Source organism: Mustela putorius, unplaced genomic scaffold (genome assembly GCF_011764305.1).
Source record: "Mustela putorius furo isolate JIRA1106 unplaced genomic scaffold, ASM1176430v1.1 tig00000139_pilon_pilon_pilon, whole genome shotgun sequence".
NCBI classification, from domain to species: Eukaryota; Metazoa; Chordata; class Mammalia; order Carnivora; family Mustelidae; genus Mustela; species Mustela putorius.
The window spans coordinates 10,514,276-10,527,450 of NW_025421293.1; the positions used below are offsets into that span (position 1 = coordinate 10,514,276).

Here is a 13,175-nt window from a genome sequence, read left to right on the forward strand (position 1 = left end):
TATTTCTAGAAAAATGTATTACTGAATATGTTGAGTGACATGGCCACATTTAAGCTATGTCACGTTGCAGAAGATTCTCAGGATATGCATAGTGAAGTTTCATGTCTTTTTACACTATTTACACAATTGTATAAAAATGTGTATCTTGTGTCACTAATGCCTTCTAATCATTGTTAAAAGCTCTCCCAAAACTGGTTCATAACTGCGTTTAAATACATTTAATCGTCAACACATAATTGTCATAGGTCTATGCTTACAAGCATTATATTGTATTGCCAAGAGTTACTATATATTTGCTATGCCATGGACTTTTTTCCCCTTAAATTGAGATCTTTGTTTTTGTGTTTGCAGGACAAGGTTTATAGTTCAGTGCTACAACAGTGCTACAGCATGTACAAGGTAAGCATGACGTTCTTTCTGAATTGAGTCTAGCCAGTTACCCCCTGTTTAAAATCTCAACTCTTGGGGCGCCTGGGTGTCTCAGTGGGTTAAGGCCTCTGCTTTCGGCTCGGGTCATGGTCCTGGGGTCCTGGGATCAAGCCCCGCATCGGCTCTCTGCTCGGCAGGGAGCCTGCTTCCTCTTCTCTCTCTGCCTCCCTCTCTGCCTACTTGTGATCTCTGTCTGTCAAATAAATTTCTTAAAAAATCTAAAATCTTAAGTCTTTTGATGACTGTATGGTGACTATGTATCTGTTTTAGGGGAGGAAATAATGGGGACTTTGAAACAGCACTGAGGTTTATGTATATACTTTTTCACTGAGTATTGAGTTTTTCCTCTCTTACTAGCCTTGTACTAGGAATGTATCCCTATGGGTAAACAAGAGAGTCCATGTCCTTGAGGAGAAGGGCATACTGCAGATTTTGTATGGTTTAAGAAGTCTGGCGATTAATTTTTTATGTAAAGTGAAACTTGGGTGTGAGTTGAGATTAAAAAAAATAATAATAATGCAGGGCACCTGGGTGGCTCAGTCCCTTAAGTGTCCGACTCTTGATCTCAGGGTCATGAGTTCAAGGCCAGTGCTGGTCTCTAGGCTGATCAGGAAGCCTACTTAAAAAAACAATGCCCCAAAGGATTAAGTGATTACACAGAAATATCAATTAACAAAGTATTGATTTTTGTGTGATTCATTTTATAATTCAGGCTTTCTCATGTAAATATTTTCTACATTTTAAAGGAATAGAGGGGATTAAATAAACTGAATTAGTTAATCTAAAAGGAAAAGAGGAATTTGTTAATGCTGGCAAATTGAAGGGTGTAAAAAATTGACTTTTAAAAATCTTTTACATCATTAGCTTTTTAATGGTACATTTCTGAGAGCCATGGAAGATGGAGGTGTCAAGCTCCTGAAAGAAAGATTAGAGAAATTCTTCCATCGGGTAAGTGTTTTGAATTTTATTTATAATCTCAGTAGTCTTCAAACAGATTTTTTAAAATATACACAGAAGTTTGTTTCTTATTTACAAAAAAAATTAGGACTTGAAAGTGACAAAGAAACTGAGATACACTGTGGCGATACCAGAACAGGGAGAAAATTCTTTCCATTCTTTTATCTTTCTGTAACATTTTGTGTTGGATCAAAACATCCTGCCATTTTTGTGCACCCCTACATCATCTTGGAAACACCTTTCAGCTTCATCCTCACTCTACCTGTGTCTGTCTGTGTGGGCTTACTCAAAAGCGAACTTAGTGCATGCTGATTGGTTAATTAGCTCAATTTAAACTCTTTACCTAAGCCCTACATTCTTAGGCATTGATGATTATTCATTAAACAGTATTGTTTAATCTGTATTGATGCAAGGTAAAATTTTTTGCCAGGGTAGATTTTGTCACCTTAGTGGTTACTAGTGAGATTTTTCCCAAATGATAAATGAATGTGCTAATATAGTTGTCACTCTGTTATACTGTAAGTTAAATTTTATATGGCTTATCTCTGGTAGAATTCAGGCTAGCTTTTAGAGAAATAATTCTATTTTCCCTCAACTAGCTTTGATCTGTTTTTGAATTATTTCATTTTTATGAATTACTTTTGTTTCCTGTTTGTTCCCGCACTTTAATGACCATAATTCTTTACTCTCATGCTGTCTCCTAATATCTGTTCTCTTCTTCATTGCTCTCCTACCTGTCAACAACAACGGTCCTTTCCGTTTTATTTTAGTAGAACATGTCACTTTCTGTCCATGATATCACTGTATAGATCCCTGATGGGATTAATACAATTTGAGGAGCACTCATGTAAGGAATTAAATTACTCCAAGAGATAAGACAATCCTGAATAATTATTAATGACTTGTGTTTGAACCTCAGATTTTGAAATTGGTACCTTTTTCACATCAAGTTCGCTGTGGCCCACCTGCTTACTGGTTCTATCAGTGTGCTAGTATGTAATCGTACCATAAATTGACTAATGATTCTCAGCTGTCAGACTGCTATGTTCAGTGTACTTTTAGTAAGATCAATGCCTTATTTTTTCCTACAGTACTTGCAAACGTTGCATTTGCAGTCATGTGATCTCCTTGACATTTTTGGTGGAATCAGCTTCTTCCCATTGGATAAAATGACTTATTTGAAAATCCAGTCTTTTATTAATAGGATGGAGGAAAGCCTGAGTATAGTCAAATACACTGCCTTTCTCTATAACGATCAGCTAATCTGGTAAGTACACCCTAAGGCTTAGCATATTAAAGAAGAAACTCTTTTAGCCTAATAAAAACAGCAATGACCGGATTGATAGGAGGTTGTCAAACTGGAATAAATAGCAAGGGGGCAGGGTAGGGAGTATCTTTGTAGATAACTGTCAAAATAAAGCAGTGATTATTTAAACCAAAAGTAGGGTAATTTGGGTTAAAATAATAAAGCAGGGGAGTTTAAAACTGGTTCCCCGAAAGGTGGAGAAAATGTTCCTGTTGAGTTAAGTTTAGGAATCCTATTTTTATTTCGGTGTTCTTCCAAAAATCTCTTTAAAGAAACAGTATAGTAAATGTAGAAAGCATACTTTTCATACTTTGTTTTAAAATTGGGTCTTTAAAAATACCCAGAGAAGTTAAATGTGCTATAAAACCAGGAACTTACCCACCGGCTACCAAAGGTACATCCCATAGTAAGAACAAAAACATAATTTCTCTGAAAGTGTTGATACTCAAGAAGAGATAGACTAAAATTCCTCTCCGGGACCTAAGGTAACTCTGGGAAAGCCGTATGAATGTGCAGTTGCCCGTGACCGTATGGAGGCTGTGGCTGTGAAGGAGGCCTGGCGCCGGCTGACGATCTGAGACGGACTGCTGGGGTTCGGGAGCTCTTCCCGGGGCTCACCCGTCTTCGGTTTTCATGCTTATGTGGACTGTATCCCACTATCTGCCCTTTAGGTTGTGACCATATTTGAGCCTGAAAACTTGAGTTCAGCTAACAGAAAGGGCAGTCATGGTTTCTGTCCCATTCTGACCCATTCTGTCCCTGCTGAGATCTTGGAGCATCATTTTAGGAAGAGAAGGAGGCTAATCAAAAGAAATTTGAATCTGTTCATTAAACACACTGATGAGTTTTCATCTAGAACTTGTTTTCTCCTGTGAAAACAACACGAAGTTCAGATAGAAAGGCGTCTCCTTTTTTGTTTAACACATTGTTTAGCAGGACACTTAACTGCTGTATTAGCTGGCCCTGTTCTGGTTGCTTTTTATGATATTCACACCGTGGTAGTAAAATGAAATTCTTAAGGCTGCCTTGAGAGGTTGAAGGGGAGTTACCGGGGGTTGGAGGGTGTCACATCTGAGGAGGGAGCGGCCCTCTAGAGGCAGAAATTCCAGGGAGGTGCTGAGAAGGCTGCGCCCAGCAAGGAGACCGAGGGATGGACTAGAATTCCATAGCAGCCCATGGCCTCGGTGCCCCGTCTGAGGAAAGTAGCTCGGTTTCCAGTTCGCCTGACACAGCATAACCCCTGATGTAGGCGTGAACTCTGGGGGTGAGAAGGGATACAGGCCTAGAGCAAAGGGTCCCCTTCATAGTCCACAGCTCCACTGACAGGCCATGAAGCCAGCATGACCAGCGGGGTTGAGGTCTGGAAGTCTCAGCTCACAGTGCTGCCTGTTGCTTAACTCCTGGGGATCCTCTGGGCACCTTTGTCTTTGTGAAGGACATTCCCTGGAGTTACGCAGTGCCCAGCTCTGGTGGCTGCACAGGACTGCTCAGGGGTCTCACCCCAGTATGCCTATGGGCAAGGTTGGCCCCAGGCCAAATCATCCTAAGAAGAAGCTTCAAGAAAAATAACACATTGTGGGAGGCAACTGTTAGTTACAAAGCTGATGTGTTTAAATACCAGTGGAGTATTTTATATCTCACAGAGTATGTATTTGTTCTCATTGCTTACTATTACATATATGTGTATGCCAGTGTATTTAGTTTTTTTTTTTTTTTAAGATTTTATTTATTTATTTGACAGAGAGAGATCACAAGTAGGCAGAGAGGCAGGCAGAGAGAGAGAGGAGGAAGCAGGCTCCCCGCTGAGCAGCGAGCCCGATGCAGGACTCGATCCCAAGACCCTAAGATCATGACCTGAGCCGAAGGCAGCGGCTTAACCCACTGGGCCACCCAGGCGCCCCCGTGTATTTGGTTTTGAATACTCTGTTTCATCAAGTGGAGCCCAATGTTGTTGTTTTTCCCCACTCATTTTCATTTTTTTCATCATAAGTGCACTCTCGAGTCCCGTCCCCTATGTCCCCCATCTCCCCACCCATCTCCCCTCTAGTAACCATCTGTTTGTTCTCTATAAAGAGTCTGTTTCTTGGTTTGTCTCTTTTTTTTTCTTTTGCTCATTTGTTGCTTAAACGCCACATATGAGTGAAGTCATACGGTATTTGTCCTTCTCTGACTGACTGATTTCATCTAGCATTGTAGTCTCTAGCTCCATCCATATTGTTGCAAATGGTAAGATTTCATTCTTTTTTATGGCTGAGTAATATTCCATTGCATGTATATACCACATCTTCTTTATCCATTTACTGATTTACGGATACTTGGGCTGCTTCCATAGTTTGGCTGTTATAAATATTGCTGCTATAAACATGGGGAGTCCGGGTGCATGTGTCCCTTTGAATTAGCGTTTTTGTCCGTTTTAGGTAAGTACTCAAGAGTGCAGTTGCTGGATCGTAGGGTAGTTCTATATTCAGTTTTTTGAGGAAGCGCCATACTGCTTTCCACAGTGGCTGTGTCACCACCAGCTTGTGTTCCCACCAACAGTGAAAGAGGGTTCCTTTTTCTCCACATACTTACCAACACCTGCTGTTTCTTGTGTCGCTGATTTTCACCATTCTGAGAGGTGTGAGGTGGTACCCCATTGTAATTTCGATTTGTATTTCCATGATGATAAGTGATGTTGGGCATCTTTTTGTGTGTGTGTGTTGGCCCTCTGGATGTCTTCTTTGGAGAAATGTCCATGTTTTCTGCCCATTTTTAAAAATTGGATTATTTGTTTTTTGGGTATCGAGTTGTATCAGTCCTTTATATAGTTCAGATATTAACCCTTCATTGGATTTGCGGGTACCTTCTCCCATTCTGTAGGTTGCCTTTTAGTTTTGTTGATTGTTTCCTTCACTCTGCAGAAACTTCTTATTTTGATGTGGTCCCAGTAGTTATTTTTTCTTTTATTTCCCTTGTCGCAGGAGACATTATCTTGAAAAATGTTGCTATAGTCTGTATCAGAGACATTACTGCCTATGCTCTCTTCAAGGATTTTTATGGTTTCAGGTTTCACATTTAGGTCTTTAATCCATTTGGAGCTTTTTTGTGTGTGTACGATGTAAAAAAGTGGTGCAGTTGCATTCTTTTGCATACTGCTGCGCCACACCATTTGTTAAAGAGACTCTTTTTTCCCCATTGGATATCCATTTCTCCTTTGTTGATGGTTAATTGACCATATGATTGTGGGCTTATTTCTGGATTTTATGTTCTGTTCCACTCTCCTGTTTTTATACCAGTACCATACTGTTTTAATCACTACTGCATTATAATATAACTTGAAATCTAGAGTTGTGATGCTTCCAGTTTTGTTTTTTCAAGACTTTCAAGACTGCTTTGGCTATTTGAAGTCTTCTGTGGTTCCATACAGATTCTAGGACTGTTTGCTCAATTTCTGTGAAAAATGCTGTCAGTGTTTTGATAGGAATCGTGTTAAATGTGTAGATTGCTTTGGGTCATAGAGACACATTAACAATATTTGTTCTTCCAGTCCATGAGTGTGGAATGTCTATTTGTGTTGTCTTGAATTTTATTTTCAGCGCAGTTGTAAATAGGATTTTTTGTTAATTTCACTCTTTCTTTCTTTCTTTTTTTTTAAGATTTATTTATTTATTTGACAGAGATTACAAGTAGGCAGAGAGGCAGGCAGGGGCGAGGGTCAGGGAAGCAGGCTCCCTGCTGAGCAGAGAGCCCTATGCGGGCTCTATCCTAGGACCTTGAGATCATGACCTGAGCCTAAGGCAAAAGCTTTAACCCACTGAGCCAGCCAGGGGCCCCTTAATTTCACTTTCTGCTGCTTCATTATTAGTGAGAATGGAAAAGATTTCTGTACGTTGAGTTTTGAGAATTTACTGAATTCATTTATCAGTCTAACAGTTTGGTTTTTTTGTTTTGTTTTGGTTTTGGTGGTCTTTAGGGTTTTCCATATATAGTGTCATGTCATCTGCAGATAATGAGAGTTTTACTTCTCCCTTACCAATCTGGATGCCTTTTTATTTCTTTGTTGTCTGTTTACTGTGGCCAGGACTTCCAGTGCTATGTTGAATAAAAGTGGTGAGAGTGGACATGCTTTGTCTTATTCCTGACCTTAGGGGAAAGCTCGCAGTTTTTCCTCAATGGATATGATGTTGGCTGTGGGTTTTTCATATAGGACCTTTATTATGTTGCAACATGTTCCCTCTAGGCCTGCTTTGCAGAGGGTTTTTATCATAAATGGGTATTGTACTTTGTTGAATGATTATTCTGCACCTACTAAGATGATCATATGGTTTTTATCTTTTTCTTATTGATGTGATATATCACATTGATTGTTTTGCAAATATTGTACCACCCTCGGATTTTGAGAATAAATCCCACTTGATCATGGTGAATGATTTTTTTTAATGTATTGTTGCATTGGTTTGTTACTTATTATATTGTTTTGGAAATTATCTGAGGGTAGAAACATCTGTCTGTCCCAGGACATGGCCAGAACCTGGTATACTGTAGATGCTTGGTTGTGAGCTCAAAGTGGATGGTTAGTAGAAAATATCTTCTAGTTCTGTTTGGACTTTGTTGCATTTAATGGATGGATTTGGTTTTGCAGTGGCCATGATAGGATTAGACATTACTGCTGTTTGGTAGGAGGATGTCAGTCAGCTTTCTTGTCCAGAACTCTTGGCCTGTTTTTTGGAGAATTTTCTTTTTAGTGAATTGATTTACTTTCCAGGAGTTAATACTTTTATGAATAAATGCTTTAGATATTTCTTAAGTGAATCAAAGTTGACCATATCCTTGGATCTTGACTAGATTATTTTATATTTAATACATGACAGTAACACTTGTGTTGTAAACAAAACCGATCCTGATTTGAAAGATTTTGCATTGCATTCAAATGCATCAGTTGAGATTTAAGCTGAGGAAAATATTTTGTTTTGTTTTGTTTCCCAAGAAAAAACTGTATAAATAAGAAAAAATTATTTTAAAAAATAAGCTTAAATAAGAAAAAATTATTCATATTAAACAACCATATGTGAGAGACTTTGAGAGAACACCTATCCTTCTGAGCACGAGTAGGCTATTGTCTGTCTGATGTGAACCCTTGATGGAGTCCTGAACCATTTCCTGTCAGTGCAGGAATTTTCTGCTTGTGTATTTATTTATCTGTTTGTTTATTTGCACTAAGGAAGGAAGTGTTTAATTTTTTTAACGTTTTTCATAAGAACTTCCCCCCAATAGTAACATCTTCCATAATTATAATGCATTATTGGCTCATTTATTTTTTGTAGGGGAGCTGAAGTAGGGTTGGGGCTGGCAGCCACTGGAGAGAGGGCTGCTGTGGTCCGAGTTCATGGAGATCCTACAACTAGGGCAGGCCTCTCTGGAGGCAAAGTGGGAATTGCCTACTTGGGGTTTTGTGCTCTGAACACCTGGCTGCAACTTAGTATTTCTCTTTTTCATTTTCTATCCAGATGACCAATACAAAGTATTTAACATCTGGCGTTAAATCTGAAGCGAAATCACCAAACAAAGCGCCAGTCCCAGTACACGTGGTGAGCCATTCAGCAGTGTGGTTTGCCATCTCCTCCTACAGGGTTTTTTTCTACTTCATGTCCTATGGTCTAGAACAGCGGCCTTCAGTAAGAAAATAGTGCAGGGGCTCCTAGGTGACTCAGTCAGTTAAACATGTGGCTCTTGAACTCAGGGTTGTGGGATCAAGCCCCACATTGGGCTCCACGCACAGAGGGGCGTCTGCATGGGATTCTCTCTCTCCCTCTGCCCATCTCTCTGTTCACTGGCTTGCTCTCTCTCAAATAAAGTCTTTTTTTAAAAAGGACTATTTATTTACCTGAGAGAGACTGTGCTTGAGAGAAAGAGCACAAGCAGAGAGAGGGGCAGAGGGAGAGGGAAAAGCAGAGTCCCTCCTGAGCAGGGAGCCCGATGTGGGGGCTCAGTCCCAGGAACCTGAGATCATGACCTGAGCCGAAGGCAGATGCTTAACCAACTGAGCCACCATGTGCCCATAAATAAATAAGGCTTAAAAAAAAAAAGAATACAATACAAGCCACATGTATAATTTTAAGTTTCCTAGCAGCTATGTTCAAATGAAAAGAAACTAGTGAAATTAACCTTTTGGCACCATATATCTAAAATTATTTATTACAACATGTAAAAGCTTAAATTATTCATGAGCTATTATAAATTTATTATTTCAACATGTAAGCAACGTAAATTTTTTTTATTAAAAGATTTTATTTATTTATTTGATAGATCACAGAAGCAGAGAGGGAGGCAGAGAGAGAGGGGGAAGCAGGCTCTCTGCTGAGCAGAGAGCTCGATCCTGGGGCTCAATCCCAGGACCCCGAGATCATGACCCGAGCCACCCAGGTGCCCCAACAACATATATTATTAATGAGTTATTCTTTTAATGCTAAATCTTAACAGTCCAGTGTATGTTTTACATTCATTTCAACAAGCCACATCTCAGGTGTTCAGTACCCACATATGCCCAGTAGCTGCTCTCTTTTTTTTTTAAAGATTTTATTTGAGAGAGGGAAAGTGAGCAAGAGAGAACAAGAGAGAGAGAGCGCGCATCAACGAAGGGAGAGGAAGAAGCAGGGCTGAGCAGGGAATCTGACGCAGGGCTTGATCCCAGGACCCTGGGATCCTGACCCGAGCCAAAGGCAGACACTTAACCGACTGAGCCACCCGGGCACCCCCAAGTAGCTGCTCTTACTGGAACCGCAGCTCTAGAAGACGTTGCCCAGCCCATAGTCGTTTATGTACTGCTTCTACTACCTATCATTGACAGCTCTCCACTGGTACTTCTTACTCAGGTCTTAAAAGGAAAATAACATCCAGAACCTGTTTTGTTTTCCTCTTCCTATCTTCTTACCTCAGTTATTTCTGTAAAAGAAAACAGAACAGGTGACTTTTCATGTGTTTGATGGGGAGATTTCATCTGCCCAGTTGGCTCGTGGTACTTTGAGAGTTAAGAGTTGCCGCAGGACGAGCTGAATGATCCTGCCAGCCCTGGTGGTTTCCGTTGAGGGCGAGACCTTATGAAAATTGACCTGGAAGGGGGAAGAGGTGCGAGAGGAAGAGGAGGAGATGAGACAGCACTGGAGGAACCTCAGGAAGGAGCAGCACATACTTGCCAGGGGAAGCCGAAATTTTCTAACAGATGGTTTCACTGGGAAAAGAAGAGACAGCCTCCGGAATATGGTGTAGAGGCTTGATTCATAATAAAGTTGGATTTCATCATAGGATTTTTTTTTTTTTTTTTTTTTTTTGGTTGCACTGAATAGAAAAAGAATCAGATACAGACTCATGGTCTGTTTATATCCCTACCTAGAAAACTGATCTCAAATAGGGTCTGCTGCCTGCTAGTGTCTCAGCCCTATTTCCACGTGCTACTCACCCTTGCCTCGGTTCAGATTAGACTTGAAAGGTAGACCCGAGAGTGTGTTTCATTCTCTCCCTCCTCCCTTCCTGCACGGAAGTCATAGATTTAAAGTCCACATCCGTTTCCGAGACCGAGCAGGAGCGTAGGCCCCATCGGCAGCACGCCAGTGTTCCCCAGGAGGCTGGGTAGAAGTATGTGGCATGTCTATAGACCCAGAAAGCGAAGCAGAATCTGCTACCTGGAGTGGAGTGTGGTGGCTGTTAACACTCCCTGAAGAATTACACCTGAGGTTCAAGCAGGGAATCGAGTCAGATCAAATCAGACCAGTGACTGTTTGTTTACAATGGCGTATAGAATACAAGATGACACAGACGTAGCCTTTGCTGGCTCAGGATAAAGTGCTAGCGGCAGAGCAGTTTAATTCATTCCCTTCTGGAACTTCCCAGTCCAGGAAAGGGCTTCTGGGTACAATGTAAACAAGCAAACAAGAGGAGTGTTACTATGACCCGAGCCACAGGAAGACAGAAGACCAGTTCCAGGCTTTTAACACCATGCATTTCTGATGTTTCAGGAGTGGGTTAGAACAAGACGACATGAGAATTTTATACAAATACCTCACCACGTCTCTGTTTCCAAGGCATATCGAGCCTGAGGTACGGGCCGGGCACTGGGCTCCCTCCCTCCCCGCCAACCCCTGCCTCTGTGTGTATGTATGTTGTATGTATTACGTATGTACGCACACCCGTGCTGGAGGGCTGGGGGCTTGGGGGCAGAGGGTGGAGTAACGCGGTGGTTGGTGGGGCAGCTCTGATCTAGATGTTACATTGCTAGTGTGACATGTATGTGGTTGTGTACCCCTTAGACCAGAAAACCACGTATGTCAGCGCTTCCTCCTTTCGTTACATTCCAATACAATAGCAAGGGTCTGTTTTTAAGAGGAGCAATTCATTGAGTAGTGGAGAAACGGGTTTGAGGCAGGGTTCTGGGAACTTGAAAACACCTGGGATCTTTGTCAGAAGAAAGGTGAATCCTGTGGACTTGTCACCTACAAGCATGAGATGTGATTCCGTGGATGGTCTTTTGCCTGCCTGCCTTCTCCACCGGGCTACTTACTTTCCCGGTTTTCTGCAGAGACCTGTATGTAAAACTGCAGCCTTCTCCCCAAAGTGTCCTCCTGCCACTCTTACTAGGTTGGAGATAAAAAATATCCATAGCCCACAAATCATTTTGGCCTAGATGCGTTCATGTGCTGGCTTGTGCTCTTCCCTCCCTCTGTTGAAGGTTGTGACATGAAACAAGAGAAAAACCTCTTTGATAAGAAATTGAAAGCCAGGTTTTAAGAAGGACCTGGTCCTGCACGTACGCCCTTTGTAGGCAGTTTGAGTACAGTAGCTCATGTTTCTTAAGTACGTACTGTGACCCAGCACTGTCCTGAGTGCCCCGCAAACATGCATTATCTCCTGGCGTCCTGACAACCGTCCCGAGTAGGATAACTTCTCCCCACCTTACAGACAGGACACTCAGGCTTAAATGGCACACCCGGGGTCACCTAGCCGGGGAAGCGGCAGGCCATGACTTGATCTCTGGATCTGCCTGAGGCTAAAGCACCTCCTTACATCCACGCCCTCAGGAGGCTTTTCCGTGTGTGACAGTGCAGCTACCCCAACAGAAAACTCTGGTCCTTTATTATCTGCCCAAAGAGCCGGGCTTAGAAAGTAGGAAACCACAGGATTCAACACGGCAGTGTTGAGTGTGGACGCATGAGGCCTTCTTTTTCAGTACGGGCTGCCTCTGTGAGAGTCAGATATCCATTTTCACTATTGGATTTAGAATGTTTTTCAATCTTTTTTCTGTGGTTATATGCTAAAATTTTATATAGACTAAAAGAATGTCAGAATTTTTTTTAGAAGAATGAGAGGTTTCAGCTAACATGACTACTGGATTTGGATTTTTTTTCCTCCTTTCCTGTGCCTATTGAAATAGTACATCTTCAGCAAGTGTTAGGCATGCGCAACAAATACCAATCCAGGAGGAGGCGGGATGTCCTGGCTGAAAGCTTTGATGTCAGATAGTCATGGGGTTGACGGCTGGCTGTGCTGCTTCGGAGCCTAGTTTGCGGGGGAACTTCTACTAACTTGAGTTTCCACAACAAGAAAATAAGAGTGTGCTGCCTCTAGGGTCCTATGAGGTGGTCATTGCCTAGCATACATTAACACCATGGGAAATTTCGGCTATTGCTGAAAAAGGAACTAAATCATTAGATGGAGTTCAGGGTCCAATGAAGTTTTGATCGTTCTGGTTCCTATCAATGCATTCTTTAGGTAGCTCTTGTAATCCCCTTCGCTTTTATTGGTGGGGCGGAACGTGTGTAAATGAGACAGGAAAATGGCATGGAGCCCACTAGCAGGTATAAATGTGGTTTTCAAAGCTTCAAAAGGAGAAAATCTAATAAGTCATTTCTGGACGTTGACTTTGTTTACAGTTGGCGGGAAGAGATTCTCCAGTAAGGGCGGAGATGCCAGGAAATCTTCAACATTACGGAAGGTAGAGCTTCTGGTCTTTGATCCACAGTATTAGATTTTATTATCTTTTTTGGTAAAGGTAAAATCATCAACTCTGAAATTACCTTTGTGTTATTTACTGGCAATTGTTTACTGCAGTGGAAACACTTTTGTTTCCAGTGAATTAAAACTTTATCATACTCTGATTTGGTGTTTTCCAAGTAGCGTCTGGCTTCCCAAAAAGAAAATGAATCTATGTTAAGTGGGACTATATCCTGTTTTATGTATTCCTGTTTATCCCTTACCTGATTGAGTCATTTCTGTGCTTCCTTTTCAGATTTCTTACTGGACCCTTGAACCTTAATGATCCAGAAGCAAAATGCAGATTCCCCAAAATTTTTGTAAACACAGATGACACTTATGAAGCACTCCATTTAATTGTCTATAAGGTAACAATTGTTTTTCCCTCCAGCATTACAGATTAACATGAAAGTAAATCTTTCTTGCGTGTGTACACGAGTGTGTGTGCCTACACGCCCCTGAAATATTTCTCAGATCAGAT

General features: G+C 41.4%; 1 protein-coding gene across 1 annotated transcript in view; it reads left to right on the top strand.

The window, feature by feature from the left end:
* The window catches only part of CCZ1 (CCZ1 homolog, vacuolar protein trafficking and biogenesis associated), a 30,704-nt gene that overhangs the window by 1,884 nt on the left and 15,645 nt on the right, over positions 1-13,175 (top strand). The window contains exons 5-10 of the mRNA XM_045075118.1: positions 352-399; positions 1,294-1,377; positions 2,478-2,653; positions 10,684-10,765; positions 12,595-12,656; positions 12,951-13,062. Coding sequence (XP_044931053.1) covers positions 352-399; positions 1,294-1,377; positions 2,478-2,653; positions 10,684-10,765; positions 12,595-12,656; positions 12,951-13,062 — 564 coding nt within the window. The remainder of the gene's footprint in view (positions 1-351; positions 400-1,293; positions 1,378-2,477; positions 2,654-10,683; positions 10,766-12,594; positions 12,657-12,950; positions 13,063-13,175) is intronic.